Source organism: Podarcis liolepis (assembly GCF_965112155.1).
Source record: "Podarcis liolepis genome assembly, chromosome: 4".
Lineage (NCBI taxonomy): Eukaryota > Metazoa > Chordata > Lepidosauria > Squamata > Lacertidae > Podarcis > Podarcis liolepis.
In genome coordinates, this window is record NC_139558.1 from 42,326,832 (window position 1) to 42,354,106 (window position 27,275).

Genomic DNA, 27,275 nt, shown 5'->3' on the forward strand with positions numbered 1-27,275 from the left:
ACTCTGCATGCAGCATCAAATGGGACACAAAGCAACCAACAGTGCAGTTTAACACCCTTCGGACTAGCCTTACTCAATAAGTGGGTTCAGAGCTTTGGGGTTTCACTGTCTTTTGTCCCTGGTGCTTCTTACAGATCCAGAGGTGTCATTACTTATTACTCTGGTGTCTCAGACCTTCATCCTCAATCTTACCCACTCAGTGGTACTATACGTGCTGCATCAGGGGAGCAGTTGGCGCTGTGGTCTAAACCACTGAGCCTCTTGGGTTTGCTGATTGGAAGGTTGGCAGTTTGAATCCCCGCAACGATCTCCTGTTGCTCTGTCCCAGCTTCCGCCAACCTAGCAGCTCGAAAGCACACCAGTGCAAGTAGATAAATAGGTACGGCTGCAGCAGGAAGGTAAACAGCATTTCTGTGCACTCTGGCACTCGTCATGGTCCTCCAGGCGCCAGTAGCGGTTTAGTCATGCTGACCACATGACCTGAAAAGCTGTCTGTGGACAAACACCGGCTCCCTCAGCCTAAAGCAAGATGAGCACCGTACCCCATAGTGGCCTTTGACTGGTCTTAACCATCCTTTACCTTACTTGTCACATCTCCTATTGCCATCTGCCATGGATGCTTTAATTGAGATTTCTGCATTGCAGCAGGTTGGACTAATTGATCCCCTTCTAACTCTACGATTCTATGATTCTATAACACTGTTATGAGTTTGGGGGAAGGGAAAGCCTATAAGTGTTAAAATCTAATCAATGATTCAAATTCCTAGAATAGCCAGGCTAGCTTCTTGGTGATGGGTCGGTAAGGGAACAAAGAAAGAGGTCTGTACTAGACTGGTAGTTAGAAAGACAAAGTTGAGAATTGAGCGGTGTTAGCTAGAAGCTGGAAGAAAAGCTGCAGGCTGGGGAGCAATGGGCTGGGAAGCAAGAGATGTTTGATTTTTGTTCGAATCCAAGGCTACAGATAAGGGAGAAGCAAGGTGTTAATGTTGTGAACCCCTCCATTGTAGGCTCAGGTTGTATATATGTGTAAAGAAACCATATATCATAAAGACACCACAATCTCTGCTGTACCTCATTCCAAAGGAAATGTCAACCCTGAGTAAATGCCTGGAACCCCTGGAATCTCACACCACTCGAAAATTGGGATGGCATGCAACAATATGATATAATGCCACCGCATTCTGTGAATTAGTTTAAAGCTTCCATTTTTTATTTACAGCTGCAATTGCATCATGCACATTTAATTGTAAGCCATAATATGAGGAAAGGCAATGGCAGGCTGTAAGGGCAGCACGGAATTCTGATAATCTCAGCATTGTTTCTATTATCAAAGTATTTAGCTGCAGAAAGATATTTTTGGAAACAGGAAGTCTGGGTCTATAAATGGGTATAGGGCTCGGAGGGAGAGGTATGTCTGAACCTCACATGGTTACATACCCTGCCTTCATAACTCCCTGGCACTCTTCCCAAAATATACAGCCCAGATGCCTATCATTTATCCATACCTCTTCTCTTGTCATCTTAGCAATCTCAACTGAAAAAATAAGTACCTTTGTATTTTGTACAGTATCTCTGTTGATACTGCACAGGTGAACATTACAAAAATGTAGTAAACATCTGAAGAGATTTGATAGTAAGTCTGTATTGTGCAGAGACAGCATGTTTTATTTAGGTCCAATCCATTACATTATCCTGCACATGTACCTCCTTCCATTGTGTGTTTTCCGAAGCACCTGCATCCTTCTGAGCCTCTGCAGCACCTCTAGACTCTGAATATCACTTGCAAGGAGAGAATACACATTCCCTCCCAATTAGTGAGTCAGCTTGCAAAGTGTGCATGCCTTGTTGAGCATCTGCAATACCCCTTATCCCATCTACAGCTGCCTTTCAGAGAAAAGGTGTATTCTTTCCAATACACAACAGCACATGAAAACACAGTGAGATGGTACTGAGATAATTCAGCGCCAGACAATTTAAGACCGTTCCCTCCTTCTCCCTGACCATAGTCTACCCAGTTTCCCATTGTTATATACCAAGTCAAGCAGCCCTATGGGTGTGCTACCTGCCCTGATGCCTTCACCAGCAGTTTTGGTGCTGATTTCAGCTGAAATCATGTCCAAAATCATGCAAGATCTTTTGCTAACAACTTGTCCAAATTGGTCAATATATTTCATGAAATCGGCACCGATGCTGGTGCTGCTCCTCCACCAGAGGCGGATGCAGCAGGGCAAGCAGAGAAGCAGCGGCAACAGTTTGGGAACAACACGGCAAGGAAAGGCAGTGTTTCCCATTTTGCCTCAAGTGGATGAGCCGCCCCTTACAGTAAGACAAGGCATCCCCCTAAACAGAAAAAAGGGCACAGTATTACTTACCACATGGCAAAGAGTTGCTGTACTGTGCTGTCTTATTATAGACCCAGTGATCCTTCCTCCAGCGAACAGTGGCGCCATCTTGGCAATTTTGAGTACGGAATACTTCTCCTTTAGGCCACATTCTGAACAAATACAGTTCACCAACCATTCCACTTGAAGAATTTGAGGGTGTGCCAGGCTTCTGTGAGCAACCAAGTAAAAGCTGCCCACCTGCAGCTAGCGGCCGAGTTATATTTATTTTTTCATTTATTTTTTCTGTACCATTTATATATATATTCACTTGCTGCGGTTCACTTCGCCATCCTGTGCATACCTGGTACCAGGTGTCCTCATCCAGTTTCTCTTCCCAGGTTATATTTTCACCAAATAGCCAAACAGTCAATTTGCCTTGTCCTCCTGTAAGCCCAATTTCATAACAATCTGATGCTGGTAGATCGCAGTCTGGTTCTTTTTTGTAGACGAATGCCGTCCAATCGTTTTTTGGGTCATATAGTTTAAGATGAATGCAGAATGTGAAGTTCATAAGAGCAGGCACAGACGTTGCAGGTGACAAAGTCCATACTTCTTCACATGAGGTATTGAACACAGCTCTGTAATTTCCTAAGAAATTATTCTCAGCTGCAAGAAGAAAACAAACTTTTAAAATCATTTTATACAAAAATGATTAGTTTCTGCAGCACTTTTATGACTTCCTGTATCTGACTTTCTGAAATCTTATGACAAAGTAGCACTATGTTTCAAATTCACAGATTTCCTCATATCATCTGGGCATTCCTAGCATACACATCACCTTCTGATTTCTTATGCTATCTGGCTGACATGGGAGCATAGCACCATTCCTTTCCATACAGATGGCAGTGCTTTTTTCTGGGGGGACGCAGGGGTACACATACCCCTAAACATTTTGTGAATCTAAACATTTGGCCTCATTGAGGGGCAGTATTTCAACATGAGTAGGAAAATGAAAGTACCCCTAAACATTTTTAATAGAAAAAAACATTGCAGATACCACATGGATAGAACCTCAGCTTCAGTTCCTTTGCACATCATCATTAACCCTTAGAAAATTACATTCATATTGGCATGGGAAGGAGTTACTGTATAGACTTCTCCCAGGGAATTTGGGCTCTCTCATGTACAAAGCCCAGGACATCCTAGAGGCAAACGTAAATCCTGGCACTAACCCCTATCTGCATTCCCAATATGCATATATTTTTAATAATTTGAAATATGCTAAATAGTGATCTACTGAAGCAAAGAAAAGGATTAGACAGATTAACTGTCATGTTTTCAAGTATGATTAAGTGCATGTAAATCACATCCAAGCGCAATACTCATGGCCGAAGCATAATTAGAACCATTTTGTGACTGAGTTACACTGCTTATATAAGAGCACAATTCAAATGTGTTCCATGTATTTAAGAGACTGGACAGACATTACTTTGTGTATCTGGAATGAGAACTAGCAAGCCTCAGTCATAGCCTGTCCTCTTCACTTCACCCCATTTCTGCCAGACACAAAGCAACATATGACCCACTTGGCAAAATGTTGGAGTTATCTGTTATCATATTTCCCTGAGCTATCTGCCTCTGCAGTTATGGATATACAAATATACCTGGTATTTAGGATAGATCAGGCACTGTGTTGTATCCAATGAGAAAAGAATAGTTTCGCGTTGTATATTGAAACCATAAGCATTTATCTTACCATAGGGTTATGGTATGACAGACAGCATACTTTGAAAAGTGCTGTAGAAATGTTTGGATTGAATTATTACATGTATTCATTTCACTGGTTGACTTCTGTGAAAATACAATTCATTCAAGACTATTGTAAAAGAAAATATAACTGACATTTTTCCCAGGGAAAAATAATGGAAAATAAAATCTTACCTTTGCCAGAAGAAGCCAGAAACAAATGCAGGAAAAAGAGAGAGAGAGAAACCTTACATTTCAGTAAGATTTCATGAAATCCTGTAGCACAGTTACGATATACTCCATGGACAATCATCCTAGAATGCAGAAGAAAACATCTGAAAACTACTAAATACTTGGTGCTAAATACCAAATACTAACTAAGTCATACTCAGAGTAGGACCACGGAACTTACATATGCTCTGAGTATGGTTTAGTCAGGTCTGGCTCTAAATATTAATTATCCTACATGAGAAAGATTTGCCCCCTTTACTTATGTATGTGTTTCTCAAACTTTGTTTTGTTTTGGGGTTCCCAGGAATTTCTTCAAAGCATCTCTGTAACAATGGGCCTGCTTCCTTGATAAATAGGCTGTTGTTATTTTCACCTGCAACATTATAGCTCATGGTCTCACTTCATAGAGGGCACCAGTGAAGCACAACAGGTCTGTCTTAATCAGTACCAACCCAAGACACACTGATGACAGACAGAGAAGCAACCACTAAAGGGGCATGGTAACACTACTCAAAGCTGGCCAACTTATTTTAACACCTGGTGCAAAAAAACCTCTCCCCTGTGCCTATTCCATTCCCTGGCAGCAAAATATAATAATACAGTAAATACCTAATAATTTCCTGCCCAAGATCAGCTACCTGAGTTTGCCAACCCACTCTAACTAATGGTAATGTCCACAATTTCTGCAGTGTGCTGGGTTTCCATGACGGAACATGGGGGTTCTCAATAGTTGTGGAAAGAGTTTCCCCAGATAAAAGTATGAAAACAAAGTATTTGTATAGAAGACTGTTAAACTAACTACAACAGCAGAACACAATAATAAATTGTGTATTCACAGGTAATGAAATGTAGTCAGATTACCAAGAAGCAATATTTTTTCTCCTACAACTATTTTATTTAGATGACTGTAAAAGAACTTGCACACAGTTTGTCTTAAAAATTATTGGAAGCTTACTGTATATGGCAAGGATGGAAAATGGGGATCAGTTTTATTCACCAGACTAGGAGACAGGAATGTCAAGAAAATGCCTCATCCATTTGATAAGAAATTGATATTTTTTGCACCCATTAGGTTTTAATTTTAGCTCACTGTTAATGCTATATAAGCAATGCTAATTTGTGCACTATGAATTTTTCTTCCTATGAGATTGCAGTTATAGCACAGACTGATTTACAGTATATTATATTTAAAGGTAGGTCATATTTCCACTTAAAAACCACATATATCTGATACAAAATCACTTTATAGCACAGAGCATTCCAGAGCTTCCTGGAAATCAAAACCAGTTAAGTAAATCCTTTGCATAAGTAAATCCTTTGCATAGAGCCCAGAATTCTTGCTCTCTAGGCTACTATCTAAAAACCATAGCTAACACAAAGCTTAATAATTTATTATGATTTGTTAATATTAATAATAATATTAATAATAAATGGTAGCATACACTAAACTAACATTAGCCTGTGTCCTTGCAAATGTTGTTGGACTCCAGTTCCCATCAGCCTGAGCTGGCAGGGCAAATGGTCAAGGATAATGGGAGTTGTAGTCTAACAACCTTTGGAGGTCCACCAGTCTTGATCTATCCAAGTGTGTCAGTTCTGACCAGCAGTAATGTTCTCTATGGTTTGAGGCAGAGGTCTTTCACATAAAATGCCAGGGATTGTACTTCTCACATACAAAACAACCTGCCCCCTAAGCAATAGTCCCTTAAGTTTAATGTAGGATAGTACTCTTAATAGATCATTTAATAAGAAAATATTGAACCTTCAAAGCTCATAAAAGCATCCAAGATCATTGGAGAACATCTATAATCAATGTTAACAAATAAATACCAGCAAAGCCCTCCCCAATAACATCCAAGATGAACAAATAGTCTGATGACATGCAGCTTCCAACATTGCTGTGTCTAAGTTATCCTACCAATAATGAAATCTCAGGTCATGTTCTTTGTTGTTTAAGTTGGGTACATACAACATTTCATTCTAGAGTCAATGGACACTGAGTACTTGTTTTTTCTAGGTAGTCCACAAACAATCTAGATTTATAGTTTATTGCCCCTGAAAAACACTTTTTGAGAACCAGGTTTCATCTGAAAACAAAAGCTCATTGCAGCTTGATTCTGCATTATACCACAGTGTGTCCATTTGAAAACAAATGAAAACAGATGTAGGCAATGGGGGTAAGGGTTATACACCTGCCAAATGACATTGTGGTTCAATGCATACCAAGATCACAATCATCGCTATATTCTAAATACCCCTGGGGTACCTGCAGGGAGGAAAAGGTGTGGATGACTGAACAAGAAGAGAGTTTTCAAACATGTATCAAGTAACCACACCAACCCTGGTGGATGACAGGATCTAGAATCAATCTAGATTGAAAGTAGCTTGAGGATGATCATGAACAATTACAGAAGGAGGAAAACTATATTTTTATGCTACAAATGGATTAGTGGGTATGTAGACCAAGCAACCATTGTGGAATGTGAAAATTTGTGATTCTGCACACTTAGAATAACCCAAAAACAAGAGCATTGAAAGGTTACTTCCAAATGCTTTTTCTGTCTTGCTTGGGAGTCACATGAGTGACAAATGGGACTTGTCAACCTAGGAAGGTAGCCCATCTAGGAGAAGGAAAACTCAGTTCCTAAACCTCTGCTGCCTTCCAGTTACTCATTCATGAGAAACACTTCAGGAGTAAACCAAGGAAACATCTGTACACACTTGCCTTGCAGGTCATCTTTGGGAGAAGAAAAGGCTAAAAAGTAAACCCTACACAGATCCCAAATGGAGTCCTTAAAATTGTTATATGCATGTCTCCTTCAAGCAACTCCTGCAGCCAAGCTGGTGCCAAATGTATTGCTCTGCTTTCCTTTAGACCACATCAGTAAGGCAGAGAGAAGGGTCTTGTTGTCACAGCAGCACCATAATGTCATTGATTGTCTTCCTTCTTCAGAGCAACTAAAGAAAGGTCAAGCCCTAAGGTTGAGAGCTGGCAACTTCACGAAGTCTGAATATTTGTACTTGGTTTAATTGTGTAACAGTAAGGTTTAATGTATGCAAGGTGCTCATAGTTCTATCATTTTGGTTATTCAGCTAGTTTGCTTTTTTAATATTAATTTATGTTTAAGAATTTAAGAAGCACCCAACTGGATCCTATCAAGGTCCACCAATTCCAACATTCCATTTACAAGAATACTGGCCAGCTGATGCTAAGTGGGAAACCCATAAGCAGAACTAACCAGGTATGGAACCTTCAGCCCTCCAGATGTTACTGAACTACAACTCCCATCAGCCCCAGCAAGCATGGCCAAAGACAAAAAAAATAATGACAGGAGTTGTAGTTCAGCAACAAGTAGAGGCCCAAAGATTTTCTATACCTGCTATAAGGCAATAGCCTCCCTATGTTGTTGGTACCAAAAGCATCAGGAATTCAGGCAATTCTTGTAATTTTAATGTCAAGTCTGAGTGAAATGCAATATGATAGAGTTATATGATTTTAAACAAAGCAGAATCTTTTGATAGCAGTTAATTAAAAATAATTCCAGCACAATCTGCAAATGTTCTGTTGTAGAAAGGTTCTCTTTATATCTCTTGAGTATTTTAACAGCATTGTTAACATTAATTTTCTTCCATGAATAAGATAGCAGTATTAGCACAGTGATGTCTGTTTACCCACACTGTGTTGTAGCAGTCGTTCTCTGTTCAAATCTAAGTCAATACATGGACAAAAACCACAAGGACTCATCCAACAATTAGTACTGCATTACATGGCTCCCTGCCTGTTCCTCCCATTAATTGCTGTGGTTATTGGAATGTGAATCTGCTTGTGTGTGTCCAGATTGGCATACAAAAATAGTAAAAATATTTTTTTTAAAAAAAAAAAAAGCTTGGCACAAGAAAGTATATGTAATGGGGAAGGTATAAACACTGGAAAGTTTTATGTCACTGTGAAAACTAGCAACTGGTTTAATAGAAGCAACTTCTTTATAAAATATCCTTTTTTTCTGTAGGTTTTTCCAGGAGGCAGTAAGGAAGCAAGCCACATCACACTGAAGTCAAGAGAGCTGTTCCCATGCACTAATGAAGTGCCTTTCTTGAAGTCCTTTACTGGCCTACTGGCAATATATCAAATATATTTGTAGCAAATGGAAGACAAACTATGGTGTTCCTTTTTTGAAGTTTCATGGTATTGCACAGAAACTTTCTGGCGCCTTAAAAAATAATAATAATAAAGAGTGTTAAGATTCCATCATGTAAAATTTGCTGGTGGAGGTAGGTGACTCTAAATCACTGAAAGGATTTTTGTTTATTTGCTGTTGTTTTTTATGGGAGTTATGCTGTATCTGGAACACTGGTAAAGTGCATTCTAAATCTCCCTGTCTACTAAATCCTGCACTTTACAAGCGGCTATGAAACACCGTCATCTAGTTAGTTGATGCTACAGGGATCGTTAAAACAAACTTTGGTTTAATTAAGCACAGTATCAAATAGCATAGAGGAGGAGCAAAGCAGCTGAAATTTACTCACCGGGAACCCACACAGTCTCTGTAAACCATAGTTTGGCTTACCATGTCATGCGAACCAGGCCCCTGTGTTGTGCCTCAAATGTGCTTTAAAGGTATAGTTGTGTGCAGCCGCAGTTAGCATCCTACGTTACCTCTTTACCCTAGGACAGGTAATTTAAGTTGAAGGACCCAGCGAGCAGCCATTCACCACACAAGCAGGCACCTTGCACATGGAAGCAGTGCAGGCAATACACTAGCTCTCTTGCTGTTACTTGTATTCAAAATGAATTCGAAATTTAAGAGGAAGATGTGCTGTCAGAGAGGTAGAGGGGAGTTTGACATATGGTTCACATGGCATGGGTAGTGAAATCTTATCTTAAATCAGTACTCTGTAGCTCTTACAGCTCATGGCTAGTAAGGAGAAAGCTTAACCACAAATCCCAGTTCAAACACTTTGCCAAGCCATCACAACAGCGAAAGAGACCAGAGGGGAGCGAAGCTGTTGCAAGCTCCTCTCTAGGAGTTTGTACAGTTGTGTTGTGTTGCCCCAGTAAGCCATATTTTGGCTTGCTGTTTCATGCAAACCAGCCCATGCAGGGAAGCACGATTGGAGGAAGGTGTTGGGAACAAACACCAAAAACAGGGATGGAAATCCCAGTGCAATCAGATACAGCAATTACGATGCTTTGTGCTGTAGGTACAACATATATGCTAAGTATCTAGAATACAGGTTGCTGTGTACTGCAGTCCCAAATATGTATATGCAGAAATCCCACTGAAATCAATGTAACAAGCCTCACTCATATATTGCTTAAAAGAGTTGGAAGCCCTTATCCATGGTAATAGTGATTTGTGACTATGACTGCCATCCTATTCTAGTTTTAATTCTTATTAAACTTCTGCAGAATCTAACTGTGGTAGGAATATTCCCCACAATGAAATCATCGGCTTCCCATCCAGATAAAAATACCAGGTCATGAGATATACTGATACATTGAGAAACCAGGTAGACACACCTATGACAAAACAATTCCTCCAAGTTAACCCATCTTGCCTGTGTCTTGCTGCTGATGCAAGCCAGGGCAGACCCTAAACTACAGTGAAGTTATGTAAAATCTCCTCTCTGCTCCTCTCAAAAAGTCTGTGCTCTACCCTTATCCATTTTGACCTGTCTTCTATCCATGTCTCCAGTGTCTTCCTTAAATACAGTTGATCACTCTTTCTTGCTTAATGCTCTATGTTTCTGTGATTTTGTCCTCAGCTTGTCCCACCATATCTGCATAGTCTTCCAGTGTTTCCACAAGGGGAAGCTTTCCTTCTCTTTCTGTCTCCTCAATGGGGTTCCTCGTGGAACTGCTCTTGCACCTTTATGCAGATGACATTTAGCTCCACTATAGAACTTTCTCCCTCCTCCAGGTTCAATCCTTGGCATCTCCAGGTAGGGCTGAAAGAGACACCTGTCTAAAACCACAGCCAGTTAGGGTAGACATTACTGAGCAAGTTAGACCAATGCTCTGACTCAGTATATGGCAGTTTTTACATGTCCCCGTGTCTGATATTTCCACTTTTATGTTTCATCCTTGTCTTAAGACTTGCTTATCTTTCCTCCAAAGCCCTTCTTTCCTTTTTCACAGTCCATGATGTCACCATCCTTGCAGGGACAAAGCTTTGATACCTCTCCCTTTTCTTCACTTCCTATATCCAGTTACAGGTTGGTAGCCATGATGGTCTGCCGTAGTAGAAGCAAAAGGGTCACCAGACCCTTATATATAGTGAGAAGGTGGGGAGGGGTATTACTCAGAAGGGTGGTGGGAATTGGTGATTGACTGATAGGTGTGGTAAACCTGTTGACAACTCTAACGACTGCAATTGGTCTTACAGGAAAAAGCAAGGGGTGAGATGGCTAAAAATAGCTTGGATTCTTATCTCATTATACATGATAAAGCTATTTTTAGCTATCTCACCCCTTGCTTTTTCCTGTAAGACCAATTGCAGTTGTTAACAGTCGTCAACAGGTTTACCACACCTATCAGCCAATCACCCATTCCCACCACCCTTCTGAGTACCTGTAATACCCCTTCCCGCCCTCTCACTATATATAAGGGTCTGGTGACTTCTGTTTCAGTGTGCATGCACACGAAAGCTCATACCAATAGCAAACTTAGTTGGTCTCTAAGGTGCTACAGGAAGGAATTTTATTTTATTTTGTTCCTATATCTAGTCAGCCAGCAAAGCCTGATGCTTCTCTCTTTACAACACTGAGAAAAGGCAGGCCTTCCTATTGGCAAAAACTGAGGTTCATGCTCTCACCTTAGCTACTACTATAACCTTTGCACTCTGGTCTTTGGTTGCCATTGCTCAGCAAAACATCCTTCACTTCTATCCAGAACTCTATCACCAAAATCAAACTCAGCTTGACCGTGTGATAATTAGACGCTTCATCCTAACTTTCAAACTCTCCCATGCGACTTCTTTTTCTACTCTCATACTGCAGTGCATTAGTGCAGACGTGGTTGGTGACCATTGGGACTGGAAGGGTGGAAGGCAGGGAGGTCAACAGTAGGTGGAACCAGAGCCAACAACAGGCACAGCCAACAAATTCTAATTTTGTCCCCATGCTCCTCCCTGTTGAGTTCCAGAAGGGTAACACTAAGATTGCTGAGGGAGCTGACATGCAGTGCTATACCCTGGACTGATGGCAGTAAGAAGGCAGACAGGTGGGGGCTGGGCTGAGGGCAGACTGAAATTAGTGGGCAGTGTCCCATTAGCCTTAACGGACCAGCCTCCACTGCATTCGTGATCATGACTTTCACTCCTCCAGCTCCAGCTCCATCGCCATCAACCATTCAAAGGTTTCCTGCTTCTCCAGACAACTCCACCTCTTCTCTCTTGCTGACTCTTATGATTGGAATTGCCTCCTTGCAAGTTGCATGGTGCCACTCCTTCCATCAACTCTCTCTTCTCCCTTACACACTTTTTCCACTGAGTTTGGCAGAACCCTTTAGCTCACATACCCCAATGTAACTAAGACTAAGTATAATAATAGGCACTTACTTGCAGAAAAAATCTCGCCACTGAGTATCAAGGAGGTTTTGCTAAAGAAATTAAGGAAAACTGCAGAGCTGACACAAGCTAGCCATGGAAAGTAACTACTACCCTAGTTACTACTTGTGAACTCAAAAATCAAAATTTGCAGGGTATATAAGCAAACTTTATACAAGTTTAACCTGCTTCTCAAAGAATAAGTCAAGGAACCAGGGCTGTAGCGATGGTGAAGAGGGGGAAACTGAAGAAAACTCCCTTAATTTGAAGCTCTGGGTATTTAAAAGCCTGTAATATTTTACTTTGCAAAAATATAAAGTATGCAAGCAGATTCTACCTAATTGCTCATTAAATAAACAATTTTCTCCCTTCCGGTGTTCTTCTCCATGAGCATGAAGGCACCAAGAAGACTCGCAAGCAATATTATTATTATTTATTAATTTTGTTAGTTGCTTTATCCAGCCCAGGGCAACCCAAAGTAACATATAACCAAGTGAACCAAACAATAGAACACTTGGCCTTTTTGGTTTTAAACATCAAAACATTCCACAAATATGAGGAAGAGAAATCTCACAATTCCTAAAACCTGCCATAATATTAGTAATATGATATATCAGGTCCATTTCTTTTTCCTGGTTTGCAGCACTGCCATATACTATTCCCACTCTTGCTTGTTCAATAAACTACCATCACAAAGATCCAAAACTGTGAGTATGCCCAATAGTGAAGTCTTCACCTGCATCCAGTGACCCTAGTCCCAGATGTACAACAACAGAACTGAACACATGCACTGAGAGTAAATAATGAAACCCAAAACCACAGAAGAGACCATTTTAATACCAGTGTGAAACACACCTGCCATTAGAACGATGCAGCTTGTACAACAATGCAGTGTACAACATCTGACACAATCTGGTAAATTAGAGCATGGTGCTGAGCACTTTTCAATAAGAAAATTTAAGAGTGAAAAGTAACATTAATTCCTCCCCCAAATCATAAAAGGGTGAAAGGTGACAGGATGAAAGTCATGTCCCAGCCAAAGTTAATTTCAATATGTCACTGGTTTCAATGGGAAAGTTAAACATGTGCTTAAAAATACCTGATTTTGAAGTGTTTGCTGGGTGCATTTCACCCAGATTGATTCTGCTAGTAAATCATTTGGTTTTTTTCTTTCATAAAAGATTGAACTTGTATTACATTTCATTAAACTGAGGAACTCTTTCACCATATCCCTAAACATACTGAAAAACCTGTTCAGCCAGCCATGCCTTCTATATTATTTGCAGCCTAATCTTCATTATTTTAAAACAAATGTATTGAGATTGGGCAATGTGCTGTCAGAAATGTAAAAGACAAGCATTATAGGCCCTTTTAAGTGCTGTTCATCACATGTCCCACAGAAATTACATTTACACCGCTCTGGGTGTTCTTCTTTGTAAAGAAAAACAGGGCATAACTTGACTTTTAAAAAAAATAAAAAATAAGCAAATATGAAATGCTCTTTACATGCACTTAGCAACACACTTCCTTCTTTTTCTTGCTCCAGTTTGGTATTACAAAGAATAAAAAATATGTGCCATGCAATGGTAAAAGTGCTGAATGTTGCAGTTCAGTATTTTCTACACAGGAAGTCATGAATGTGGTTCCTGTGGGCACACAAAGCCTACAAGCCCCTCGCTGTCCCCTTTGTCTGGAGGTGGTGAGGATGATTCCTTTTTCTTGTCAAGTATATAGAGCTAAGGGAGGAAGCTGGAAGTGTGGTACTGTTCCCTACTTCTTCCAGCTCTTCTTTCAGATTAGGAAAGAGCACCACTCTTCCAGCTCTATGTGCTTGTCAAGGCTCACATTAACTCTACCGAACTTGACTTCCCCCAATATCCCTCTGGAAAGTATGGGTGTGTACATGCATTCATTCTTTCTGTATGTCAAGGAGGGGGCTGATTCAGGGCAGGTGGGAAAGAAGCAACCAGCAGAGTATTATCCACGGCACAACCTCAGAAACCTCAATTTGCCCACAGACTAAAAAGGTTAGCAACCCCTGGTCTACACTGACTGCAGTAGTTCTCCAAGGTTCGACACAATGCAGTCATCCTGATCGACATGGAAATGACAAGGGTTGAACATGGGACCTTTGCCTACACACTGCCTCTGAGTAACCTCCTGCTAAGCACAGGTATCTGCAAGCAAGACCCCTTGGATAAGGTGGGATTAAGTCTTGAATACAAAGGATTGGTTCCGCTCAGTGGCGTAGCGTGGGTTGTCAGCACCCGGGGCAAGGCAAGTAATTTGCGCCCCCTAACCCGTGGATTTGCGCCCCCTAGCCCGTGGATTTGCGCCCCCTAACCCTAACCCCCCAGATGTTGCGCCCGGTGCGGCCGGCCCCCCCCCTGCACCCCCCACGCTACGCCACTGGTTCCGCTGATTTAAATTGGAGAGTTACGCTTGTCTCAACTGTTCCAATGAATGAACAGGGCATAAAAGTGTCCAAGTTTGGTTAGAAATATATTTTAAAAATTAAAAAAAATGTCCAGTAGCACCTTAGAGACCAACTAAGTTTGTTCTAGATAGCATTTCAAAGGACGATACTATAGTCTAGTAGCTGAAGTTAAGCACTTCAAGCAAGGATTGTTTTATATATACTGACCCAGAAAAAAGTCCTATTGATTAATTCAGTGGACTCATTTCCTAGCAGGGGAAGTTTAGAAATGCCGCCTTAACATGTTTAATTCTGTCCCACTGAAATTAATGGGCCTGAAAAATGCTTTAACTTTGCATTGTGCTAATGCATATGACTAATGGGTACAAGGTGACCTATTACAGTCCACAGTAACAGACACCTCCACAGTTACCTCAAGTAAATTAGTTACACCATAACACACTTTATATTTGCAAGATTAGATTAATCAAACAAACAGAGGTAAAAGACAGATCTCTTCTTGTTCTTACAAGGCATACTGTAGGGCTGTTGTTACAATCTATGCTACCGGGTTCTTTTTCCTTTGTTATTTTATCTCAAATGGACTAAAAAAAATCAATAACACAGATTGAATTCCCAGATCCATTCAACAATTCTGGAAGAGTGGGAAAGCCGGTACTTTTACCTCCTCTCTCCAAACAACTTTCAAACACCTCTTAGGAGCAGGTGTGACAAGAAGTAAGTGGATTTTAGGAGATGGAATAGCTATCCTTTTCACTGGGTATCCACTTCTTTACTTCCGACTTCTTGCCTGCCAATTCCTCTTGTTACAGATTTAGCATTGTGTAGACAAACCTTACACCTGTTGATCATTCCATGACCACAGCAAAAAGCACATTTCGCTTCTAATCCAATAAACTAAACTTGTGAGGAATCTTGAAACTACTTTGCCTTTTCTTAAAAAAGAAAAAGAAAACGTGTCATGCGTCTGTGGCTCTTTGATTCCTGGCTTGACTTCCCTTCGTCTTTCTCTGGAGATCGACTGACGGAAAAACTGAATAGAGAATTTCCCTCTGCCCCCCCCACCCAACACAAGCATCTTCCTCATACGAGCTAGTCCTTGAACCCTTCAGCGGTTGAAACCATTGCTACTCCTCTGGGGGAACTTCCCCCGCTCCATTCATCCTTTGTCTAATTACGCAGCCCAAATAATACGCTCTTTTTTAAAAAAAAAAAAAAAAGGACAAGACTCCTCCCCCCGCACAGATGGCAAACATGTATGAGCAACTCGCTCTTTTTGCCTACGGTGCCTCCCTGACCCACCTCCTTGCCCCGACGGCAGCTGGCGACGTCTGGAGGACGACAAAGCAGCGAGTGCCCCTTCTCTCACCTCAGTCGCTCCAGCAACTTGTCCTGACCGTCGGCAGCCTCGGGGTCCCAACGAGGCGTCTGCCTGAGGCGGGAGTTTCCCTCGCCGCCTCTCCCCTCTGTTTGGGCGCCTAGCAGTCTCTCCCCACCGCCACCCCGCCCTGCGCGCGACCCCTTTAAAGACGCAGACACGCACCTGCGTCTGCCCGGTTCCAGCGCCCTGAGCAGAAACTTGGTCCTTCTTTCTCCTCCTTCGCCCCGCGTCGCCGCTCTGTGGTGTGGAGGCACCCGGGCGCTTTGAAGTGGAGGCGAAAAGGCGCGGCGCAGCAGTGGAAGCGGCAGCGCGGGGAGGAGGGGAGGGGAAGGAGGGGAGGCGCGGGCGGGAGGAGGAAACTGGAGAGCCGGAGACGACGCGGGGCAGTCCTAGCCGTCAGGACGGGGTCTATGTTCGTGTCGGGGTGCTGGTGGTGGTGGGCGCACGTCTTCCCTCCTCGAACTTTCTAATGTATAAGGCGGAAACCGACAAAACTAGTCAGAATGAATCAGAGAGGAGGATGCTGCCCGGCTTGACCATCTGCCCCCCCCCCCGTGTTGCCCACTCTGACTGGCAGCAGCTCTTCGGGGTCCCAGCCAGAGAGATGTCTTCCTTCCAAGCCACCTGCTGCTGCTACCTTTGCCCTTTGCCAGGCGGAGATACAAGTGGAGGACTCTGCACTACTGAGCTGAAAACTTCAGCACATACATACCACAGGCCTGTTAGTGGCTTGATTTAGGTGCACCACAGCTTCCCATACTAAACTGCGGAGGAACACAGTGGAAATAATGTCAACTGCATGGTGCCACTAGGGAATGACCGTTATACCGCCACGTGTGCAGGGAAAGAGGAGCTGGGAATGCCTATAGGTGCTTCCATGGAGAACTATGTTTTCCCCCCTGGCCACCAGTGTTTTACAGAAAGGATTCACGTGCATGCTGGAACTTTAGGTTTTGCAGTATTAAGGTGGATTAAAGCGCTCTAGTGCAGGAAATCCACTTTTTTAAAATGTATGGGCTTCTCGCCATTTGGACCATGATGAGGAAATGCATTGAAAAGTTTGGGAAGAACAGATGATGAATGGGAAAACATGCAAATACCCTGAAAGTAAGGAGATCAGGGTAAGTGCAGAATGAATGCTCGTAAACAAATCAGAACGAATGTTCAATAAAAAGCAGACATCGTCTACCCACTGAATAAGCTTTGAGCAAGCAAAGGAGAATTAATGTGGAGTGGAGGAGCTTTCCCTCTCTGTCACTTGCCACATCCGTCTCCTCCTCTCCAGTTTGAATCTTTTTTTGTATTTCCTCCTCCCAATTAATTTTCTCTGTGTCATGTCATTTTAAGAGTGTAGGCCTGAGGGCAGGGACTGTTAAGTTTTTGTGATCTGGAAGCTACTCAGAGAGCCTTTTCTGATCAACCTTAATTATTTCCTTTTCCTTTTAGGTGACTTTTGCTTAATGTCAGGTGACAGCAGTTTTGCAATGAAAAAAGTAAGTAACCCACTTATTTCACATCACAGTCTTTTGGCAGTGGTGGGGAAGCTCAGCCCCAGGGGCCAAATGCAGCCCTCCGGGCCAATCTCCCTGGGTCTCTCAGAACTCTTCTCCAGCCACACAGCCACTACTAGCCATGCTTCAAACTCTCCCTGAGCATTTTTGTCTGCCTGGAATGCATCCTTCAACCGTGATGATGCTTCCCTGGATGGAGGATAGAGAGCAGTGTCCTAGGTGAATACAAAGGTAAAATTTGCATTCATCACTCCACCCACTTTTGCCTCTGGCACCACCCATCACTGCCACATGTCCGCTGACCCCAAAGGTTGTGCAGGAGGGACTGTTGCCCTTCAGTTGAACAAGATATCCCTCGCCTACAGCATGCTATGTCCTATTCAGCCGCCCCCTTTGTTTTATAGACACACACTTGCTGCTCTTATTTTAGATTATCACATTAGGCCTGTCCTATTACACACATGGGGACGTGGGTGACACTGTGGGTTAAACCACAGAGCCTAAGGGCTTGCTGATCAGAAGGTTGGTGATTCAGATCCCAACAACTGGGTGAGCTCCCGTTGCTCGGTCCCAGCTCCTGCCAACCTAGCAGTTCGAAAGCATGTCAAAGTGCAAGTAGATAAATAGATACCTCTCTGGTGGGAAGGTAAACGGCGTTTCCGAGCGCTGCTCTGGTTTGCTAGAAGCGGCTTAGTCATGCTGGCCACATGACCCAGAAGCTGTCTGCGGACAAACGCCAGCTGCCTTGGCCAGTAAAGCGAGATGAGTGCTGCAACCCCAGAGTCGTCCGCAACTGGACCTAATGGTCAGGGGTCCCTTTAACTTTATTACACACATAGATGTGCTTGTGGAGCTTAGCTAGTTGGGAATCAGCATTTGTCCTTGTGGTTTTTATCTAGACATGATGCACATATTTAATTTTTAATAATTATTAAATAAAAATGTTTGGCATCATTTTGAGCAAAATAAAAACATCACTGATGTTAGAACTGCAGCCTCCAAGCTGCTAATGCCAGATGAATGTCAGTGATGCAAAGACTGCAGAGGTGGTAGATATGGAGAGCCTTAAAATTCTCTTAAAAGACAGCTCTGTGCAATCACATGCATGTGTGTTGTCATGTGTGGTGGGAATCTAAACCACTCATTTTAGTTTTGTAATCTATGCCATTGGTTTCTCTGATATATGTAATTTATTGTTGTGAGGGTTCAGTCAAAGAATAGTGGAACCAAGTTGCAATCACATGCATATTTACCTGGGAGTAAGTCCAGTTGAACACAGTGGGATCTGCTGTATATATTGGATTGCACTGTTTCACACATTTCAACTGTGAAAACTCTTTTTGGTATGTTATGCAGATGCAAGCAAAGAAAGTTTGTTAAATAATAATAATAATAATACATTTCAAAACATAGAAGCCAACTCCTAGAGTCTGAGGTCCCTTCGGCCCCACCAATAAAATATTTGACGGGACCAAGAACCCCCCAAAGTTGATAGGCATTGCCATTTGAATGGTGTGCACACACCATGTCTTGTGATCGATTATGTGGGGCCGAGCTTACCTGCCCCCCATATTTATTCAAGTTGGCACCCCTGTTTCAAAGTGAGGAGAAAAGGATCATTGTAGTACTCACTGTAAACCCCACTCCCTTTCAAATATGAAGCAACAATAATCAAACAAGTTTGCCCAAGAGAGCTCCATAGAGTACTCTGCAGAGTAGGCACTTCAAGGAGAATGGCCTAAGAATAATCTTCAAATGACCAGTTTAGTCCTGGTGATCCTAAAACTGCCCTGGAACCAATGTGCTAGTACTGCAGTGACTAACCCAAAGATAATAAGGTGATATTGTAAACCTTTCTGGGGATGTGTATAGTAAGAGTAATATCTTATAATGATGACTAGAGGCAAAGAACATTATTAGTGTGAGCTGCAATTCATATAAACCAGAAAATTTGTATACAAAGCAGATTAACAACACAATTCAACAATCCAAGTAAGTTTTACTCAGTGTAGACCTATTGAATTAGTCATGTTCATTAATGCCAGTGGGTCCACTCGGTGTAAAACATAATTAAGTATCACCCAATAAGCAGTTTATATGCAGACATTCTACGTTAAGTGCATTTCAAGTCACAATGGCATATAAACATAATGCTTTGCATGTTTCCTGTGTACAGATGTACACAAACCTCAAGATCAAAGGCAATTCACATCACTACTTTTTGCATATTGGTCACAATGTGGTTTTTGTGTTGCTGCTTTTAAAAATGACTTAAGTTCATTTAAAAAAAAAACTTTTATACATACTGTGACCTCTTTGTTGTTCAACCTGTGTTTCATAGATGTTCAAAGACATGATAATAAACCCATTGGTCCAGTTTGGATGTAATATTTAACCTTTTGTTTTGCAAAAGAAAAAGAAATATGTAATTCACAGAGCAATTGAGCTGTTCTGCTTTCTTAGGAAGTGTTGCTGATAACCTGAAAGTTGTAGCAGTTCTAAAGGGGAAAAAAACTTCTACATAATCACTAATTGTGTCACAACACATCCACAGTGCTACTTGCCATTTAGCTAAGGATGGTCTTGGTGTACCACACTTAGTATTTTGTGAAACATTCAGGACCTGTGATGCTATGGATTCAGCAGGTCAGTAGACTAAGAGCACCATGTGAGGGGCTATTTTAATTAGGGTTAAAGTGACCCTAATAGGTCCTTTAGGGCAGATGATACTCTGCACAGCATTGTTTCTTCCAGGAAAATTTCTTTCCCTTCTTGTTCTTTCTTACAAAGTGTGAAGCTAAATCTTGTCCTTCTGGACAGAAGTTTAAATTCTGGTTCCTGCAAATTCAAAAATACTTACTTTTGCTGATACACTATATGTTTATACTGTATTCAGATTGCAGTTATAGAGGACAGGATCCTTTTGTGCTCTTTCAACCATCCTGCTGCTCAAGGCTGAGATGAATATTCCATTGGGTCCCCACACTCAACCCCTAGTTCTGAATGGGCAGAAGAGCCAGTTCTCAGTGAAAGCAACACCCAAACCATGTAGAAGGGCAACTGTTATTCTCTGACAAGCAGCACTGTGTGTAGCAGCACTGTGTGTATTGCAAGGATTAATCAAGAAGGATTAATCAAGTAGAATTGTTGTAAGCATGGCACAAGTCCAAAGTATGAGAAAAGCCCACCAATGTCACAACTAGTCATGCCCAGGAAAGTCTCCAAACTTCATTCACACACATACCCCTCTTGAGACTTAGCACCAGAAAACTTAGCTAAATGTATGTCCCATGTAAGGAACTTAAAAGTGTAAAATAGGAGTTATCCATAGCCTGCCATTTTGTAGAATGATTAAGAAAAGTTTGGTCAAGTTGTGAGTTGCTGTGGACATTTCAGGGTGCTGTGATGAAAACTGGTTGTGTTTAAAAATAAATAAATGAGGCAACTAACTTGAACTGAATCAGCCCTAAGATATAAAACAATAGCAGCCCATCATTCTGTTTTGATTGATTTTGAAGTCCTCTTCAGCCTTTCAGTCTCCATGGATGCCAAACACAAAAAGGGGTTATTGAGAATGTGCAGGCTAGTCCCATCCCCTAGATGCTGACACAAATGTCAGCCACATCTCCTGGCCAACACATGATCAAGAGAAGGTTTTGCTTCAGTTGCCATATTCTGTGTATATGCGTACCATATGTGCAGATATGAATCCACTTAGATTCATAGCTGTAGTTTTGTCTCTAGTCTACTGAGCTAGAAAAAGAGGCAGGCAGCACCAGGAGAAGTAGGTAAGAGGCCTGACCCTGGCATAGCTAATATAATGGGAAACCCAGATGGGCAGGGATATAAATTTGTTAATTATCATTATCATCATCACCACCATCTCTTTGACCTGTCCACCTGTACCATAAATCCTTGTTGCCTGTGGCGCAAGCTGTCTGCCCATGTCACAGAACAGAATTCTTATAATACAGTCCCTCTCATAGCATAAACTTTATTGATGTCATGTAAAAATCCAGAAAGAGAGAAACGAGTGTGCAGTGGAGTCTTGATGAATCATAACAAGGAGGAAAACTTTAAGCAAGTAACCTTCTGACTAACAAAATACCCTGCTAGTTGTCAAAAGTGGGAGAAATCCACACTTTCCAAGACAAAAGCTAAAGTCTAGTAATTTCTCTTGGCTGCAGTAGAGTAAATCTTTAGAACTGGGCGGTGTCCAGTAGAATTACTGGAGTGAATCCAGGCATGGTTTGTCATCAGATTCCAGGTTTTGGAATGACAGTACTTCAGTACATGATCTCTCTGCAAGTGAAGCAGATCTAGAAACAGTAGTTCATATCTAAATCAGATCCTGAAACTGAATGCCATTTAACTTTTATCTAAAAATATAGTGTGTGCATTTTGTCTGAAACAGACTGTGTAAATAAGAAATGACATCATATTAGCTTTCTAACATTTTCTAGAAAACATCCAAAAAATTATCATAACTTATTTTTTCAATGCATAAAACATTGGCTGTGGAAAGCACAATGTGGTTTACAACAATCTAAATATTTTCTCTCTATAATCTACGCAGTAAAGCACAGTAAAATTACAGTCCCAAACCTATTGGTTAATAGTCAAATTTATAATTGTTTGCATTTTAAAGTAGATAATATATGCAGTCTGATGTGTAATTAGTACTGCAAAGAAGCATTCTGTTTCAGTTCTTACGTTAAATAGCAAATTAATGTTTCGGATGGGTCGCTGCAGTGACTGCTGCAAAGGCTGAACTGGCACAAGTAGCATGAACTGATATTTATGTGCTATGAAAATTGCTAAGTCTTCCTTCGTGTGTGTGTGTGTGTGTGTGTGTGTGTGTGTGTGTGTATTTGGGAAAGTATCCACCTGTTCTCTATGCATTCAGACGCCTCTTGAGATATTGTCACCCAACTTAGCATGGTGGTTCTCAAAACAGAGGAGGCAGTTTTTATCTATTTATTTTAATATGGGTGCCATTTTGAATCATGTTGGCAAACCAAAACGTTCTAAACTGGAAGTCTCTGAAGTTATCTTCACCCAGTTTGGCATTATGGTTTCAAAATGTGCTGATTTGGACACTCGGGCATGACGGAAAAGTGGGCCTTTGGCCTGTGGTTGGATGCTATCAGATGATATTTTGAATCAAGATGGTGCACAAAACTGTTCAAAACTGCAGTGCTTTTAACCAAATTTGAAAAGAAAGAAATAGGACTGTGCATAGGATACAGCCAAAGTTCAAAGCCCGAACCAGATCAGGCCAAACTGGGCAGATCTATGGTTCATCCAAATCATGTTGAGGCAGCTGTTGGGGGCAGAGCATTGTACAGGGAGGAGGAGTGGCACAGCCCCACACTGTGCTTTGGCTGCATGTGCCTGTTCCCAGCAGAGGAGCACACACATGTAATCAAACTGAGCAGGACTGAACCCTCCGCTGAAATCCTGTTGACTGTGGAGGTCTGGTTCACCAGTGTTATGCACAAGGAAAGTATTAGGAAAGCGGATTCCAGTAAGAATGAAAATGGGGTGGGCCAAGATTGCAGAGATTCTAAGGTGGGAAGACAAGACCCAACCCTGGGAGTAGGGTAGGGGGTAGGGAAGTGACTTGTAAGGGAAGGAGAGAAGAACTGGCTACCACCCCACACAACTACTTCTGAATATGTAGAGTGCACTTTCCCTTCATCAATGGGCAGCCAGCAACATGTCACTATAATGTGATTTTTGAGGGAACTGTTCCCGTTTAAGATTATATGATTGCCAGCAAGCTTGATCACCCACCCCATCCTAAGATCTCATAGGAGTGAGGGATTTTGAGTAAGTTCACAACTTCAGTTTAAGTAGGTCATCATATTAGTGATAACATAACCTACCACATCATAGGCTTATCACATCCCTCATTTGTGTCTGACTGTTGAGTAATTATCTGATATGACTCCTGAAAAGAATCTGGCTCCACCCAGGAACATTCTGCCGCTGGAGCAAAACAGGAGAGTCCCTATTGATTCAGCTTCAAATCAAATATTATAGACTGGGAACAAACTAACCAGTGGAGAAACACTTGGGACTGCCTAGTTAACCGTGCAATTCATGACAAAGTGAGAAAGCTTTGACAAATAGGCTGTAACAGGTTAATAGCTAATATTATAAATAATTACGTATAATTTCAACAGCTTGTAGCCTTTGTAGGACAAATTGTTATATAATGCTGACACAGCTAAGTGTTCTTGAAGTTTACCAACTCAAAAATATATCCACTTTCCCAAAAGAGAGAGGGAAATGAATTACCGTATATGTGATTTTTAAAAACAAAAAAATTGTCTGAACTATTTGCTTGTTTTGGAAGGCATGCTGAAAGCTAGGGGCTTTGCATCACACCCTATATTGGCAGGACTTTAATCTGCCTTTTTATTTCTTCAGCTTTTGTTGTCATCACCCTCCAATTCCAGTTTATTTTCCCAGGCCCCATATTTATCTCTGAATTTAATATGGAGGTAGGAAACTGCTTTGGTCTCTTTCCTCATAGCTACAGTATTTAGAGTCAGATAGACATCCCTTCCCTACTGATTCAGTGATGGTAATGAACAAATAATGAAATTTAAGGCAACTATTGATAGATATGTTCTTCTAGCAACTGGAAGGTTCTTGCATGAAAAACAAAATCTGTGGTTGGCAACGCAATCAGGACTTCATCTGAGCAAGAGAGGTTCATCTGAGCAGGGAATTTCTGCTGCCTTGTAATCAATTTCTGCCAGCCATGATGGCTATTTTCTACCTCCACTGTTGGAGGCAGTATGCCTCTGAATATCAGTTGCTTGGAATCGCAGGTGGGGAGAATACCATTGTGCTCATGTCTGGCTTGCAGCCCTCCATTGCACATCTGGTTGGTCACTGTGAGCACAGGATACTGGAGTAGGTGAGCCTTTGCCAAATCCAGCAGAGTTCTTCTTATGCTTAATACCTGAAGTCATAAATAGATCTAAGTACGTTTGTGGTATCTTTCTTCACCAGACTGGTAGCTACAGTATCATGACTGAGGAGCAGCTTCTACTAAGAAAAAAAATGAAACTTCCATGATCCTAAAACCAGGCACCTCCCCTTTTAAATGAATGACATTTGCTGACCAGGCAGCTGAAACAGATGTAAAACCAACACCCAGACACCTGAGATTCAGTTAACTCAGTGTTTCCCAAACTTGGGTCTCCAGCTGTTTTTGGGTTACAATTCCCACCATCCCTCACCACTAGTCTTGCTAGCTGGGGTGATGGGAGTTTGGTCTCTAGCTGTTTTTGGACTACAAGGTTGGAGAACACTGAGTTAACTTATCTGGGTTCTCCACTTGCATATGTATCAATAATATGACTTGCCTGCCTCTTATTAAATCTCTGTTGGACAGGAGGAACAATTCATTGGAACAGATTGGCATTTGATGAATATTCCTTGGGACCCTAATATAAGCTAGGGGACTTGCAGTTCTTGGTTTTATTCTCCAGCAAACTGGAATTCAGTCTGGCTCTGGCTCACTTCTGCTGTGAATTTCCTTGCAACATCACAATAAGTCTGCAGTTTGTGGCAACAGCAGTTGGTACTCAAATGAAGTAGCACTGTGCAGTTTCTTCAAGGGTACAACGTTTTGGATAATAACACAAAAGGTTGAGAACTGTCCCCAGAATTCCCACCATTCTTGTAAAATAAGTAGAGATGAACCCACGGTGAATGTCAAAACAGCCTCTCATTCTTTACAAGTTTATTACCTCTGGCTTTTAAAACGTATCCTTAATGCCAAGCAACAGGCAATTTGCACGTTCCATGTTTTAAATTAACTATGCAAATTGACAGCCTCCCTTTTGTTTGGTATCCAAGAGAGGTGACAGCCCTAAAAATAAAGGAGCTTCTATCAGGCCAGGGCCAAACAGACTGCAACGTTTCTAACACAGACGCCAAGGTGCTGAAAGGCTGACATCATCCAGATTCCAGTGGATGGTACAAACAAGATTGAAAGGGGTGGGAAAGAAAGTTGCCAAAGCCTAGGAGCTCTGAAGATAGTACCTGAGTAAAGCTCCTAGTTATAGCAATAGTTCTTTATAAAAATTTGTCAGCATTTCTATTTTGCAAACATATTTTCAAGGAGTTGTAGCTTGGCCATAAAAGTTTGTTCTGGGTGGAACTTGGCAATGTGTTTTCATCCTGGAACACTTAGCATTCTGCAAATTCAATTTTTTAAGATCCAAGTTGCAAGCAATCCAGCTATAATAACTCAAAAAAGCTGTTTTACTCTAACAGGGGCTTTTATCTTAATATTAGAAGCCAGATCCACAGCATGTTGCAAGACCCATGGTGACCACCCCACAAGTAATGCTGTCAGTTCTGTAGCACATCTACAAAATCCACAAACAGACAGAACTGTCTCTGCCTGTAGATGGACAGCAATTTCAGTGGTGGACCTCTTCTTGATGTGTACATGTACGTCCAAAGCCCAAATAATATCCATCATTTTGTTGTCACAATGGTCCAAAACAACTTTCAGGCAGGCAATACACTTGCTATGATGTTGTTACGTTAACTAATACAGCTAAATGGATGAACTTCATCAAGTGATACTAGCTTTTCAAAATCTGATAGTCATTGACACATTCAGCATCCTCTTGTCTCTTAGCAAACCCCTAGGTAATCCCACCACCTACTTTGAGAACCATTGTGCTGGACCAACTGCCTCAACTGGTGCCCTGTAGGTGTTTTAGACCACAACTGCCATCATCACTGACTAATGATCATGTTGGCCGAGGCTAATGGAAGTTGTAGTCAAACAACACCAGGAGGGCACCAGGTTAGGGAAGGCTCTGGAAGATCATTTCAGGCACACACAAAAACCCAACCAATATGGTTTTCCTTCTGAAATTTTAAAGGGAAAAAATATTTTACATCTCTGCAAAGTCTCTGTCATTTATCTCTTAATGGCAAATTCTTACACAATGCTTCCTAGAGATAATAGCCAGGATCCAAGAGTTTCAGTAGGTGTATCCAAGGACTTAAACATGTCAAAGGGATTTTAAAAACTGTTTTCCTTTGAACAGCAGAACCCACCCCATGCCAAATCACAAACTGCCTTTGAATCTTCACTCAGTCACAAAAGAGATTATCCACTTGGCATGACAACAACCCCAAAGCCTCTTTGAGTGAGTTTTAGAGTAGATCCCTCCAGTGTGAAGTCAGTAGCCCAGTAAATGCACAGGATAAAGCTAAAACCTGTACTGTACTGTAATTACTTCTGGTCCTGTGATTACATTTTCAGTGGAGAGTATCACTGCTTTGGAAAGAAAAATAACATTTTTCAACATAGTTTGAAGCAGAGAATGTGTACACATTACCAGCTTAAAACACAGCTAGGTGGTCCTTTGTCTCAATTCAGATCAAAGTTGGCTGGGGGGAAATGCATCAATACTACATTGTCAAGAAATAACAGGATAGATACAGAATTTGGCTATGTATGCTGCTTTCCAAACCAACAGTGGGAGCACCCTGGGTGCAGAGTAAATGGGAGTGTGAACACAGGTAGAGTTCTGTTTTGTCTCTCCATGTGTGGCAGTTACCCCAGTTCACTCCCAACCCCTGCTAAAAAAAATAGATCCTGCCAACCTTTCTTGCCTGCTCACTCCTTTCCAGTAGTCAGAGCCCTGATATGTTTTTTACCTTAACACCTCCATTCAACTGCACCTTTATTCCCCATTGTCTATTCCTTTTCAGACCATTTCCTTTTGCCACATAGGGCACACCCACACCATACATTTAAAACATTTCACTCACATTCAAAGCACATAGCTTACCCTACCCAAAGAATTCTAGGAACTGTAGTTTGGTGGAAGCCGTGTGCTTTAAATGTGTTAAATGCACTTTAAACATATTGAATTGCCATGACCTCAATTTCCAGTGGGCCTGCCTAGCACATCCTAGCTTCCCCCACCCCGCCCCCAAAATACAGCTCCTCTGACATGAAGTGCTGTGAGATTGTTCAAAGGGAATTAGCCTTCACTAAATTCCCCATCTTGTATTGTGAGCCCTTTTTTCTTAAACATCATTCTCTGC

At 41.6% G+C, this 27,275-nt stretch overlaps 1 protein-coding gene and 1 long non-coding RNA gene across 11 annotated transcripts in view; one reads left to right on the forward strand and one right to left on the reverse strand.

The window, feature by feature from the left end:
* ADGRG2 (adhesion G protein-coupled receptor G2) overlaps positions 1-15,963 on the reverse strand; it is a 40,389-nt gene extending 24,426 nt beyond the window's left edge. For 8 of the 9 annotated variants that reach the window (XM_083501809.1, XM_083501808.1, XM_083501805.1 and 5 more), the window contains exons 1-3: positions 15,829-15,963; positions 4,266-4,384; positions 2,373-2,990 (exon numbers count right to left, since the gene is read on the reverse strand). In XM_083501809.1, coding sequence (XP_083357935.1) covers positions 2,373-2,990; positions 4,266-4,383 — 736 coding nt within the window. In that variant the 5' untranslated portion in view covers position 4,384; positions 15,829-15,963. Of the gene's footprint in view, positions 1-2,372; positions 2,991-4,265; positions 4,385-14,949; positions 15,392-15,828 lie in introns of those variants that run through there. The other variant, XM_083501802.1, reaches the window with a different exon arrangement.
* A 191-nt stretch (positions 15,964-16,154) lies between these two features.
* Positions 16,155-27,275, forward strand: part of LOC310706420 — a 31,215-nt gene continuing 20,094 nt past the window's right edge. For both annotated transcript variants that reach the window (XR_014525862.1, XR_014525863.1), the window contains exons 1-2: positions 16,155-16,787; positions 17,113-17,159. This is a non-coding gene — a long non-coding RNA (uncharacterized lncRNA). The remainder of the gene's footprint in view (positions 16,788-17,112; positions 17,160-27,275) is intronic.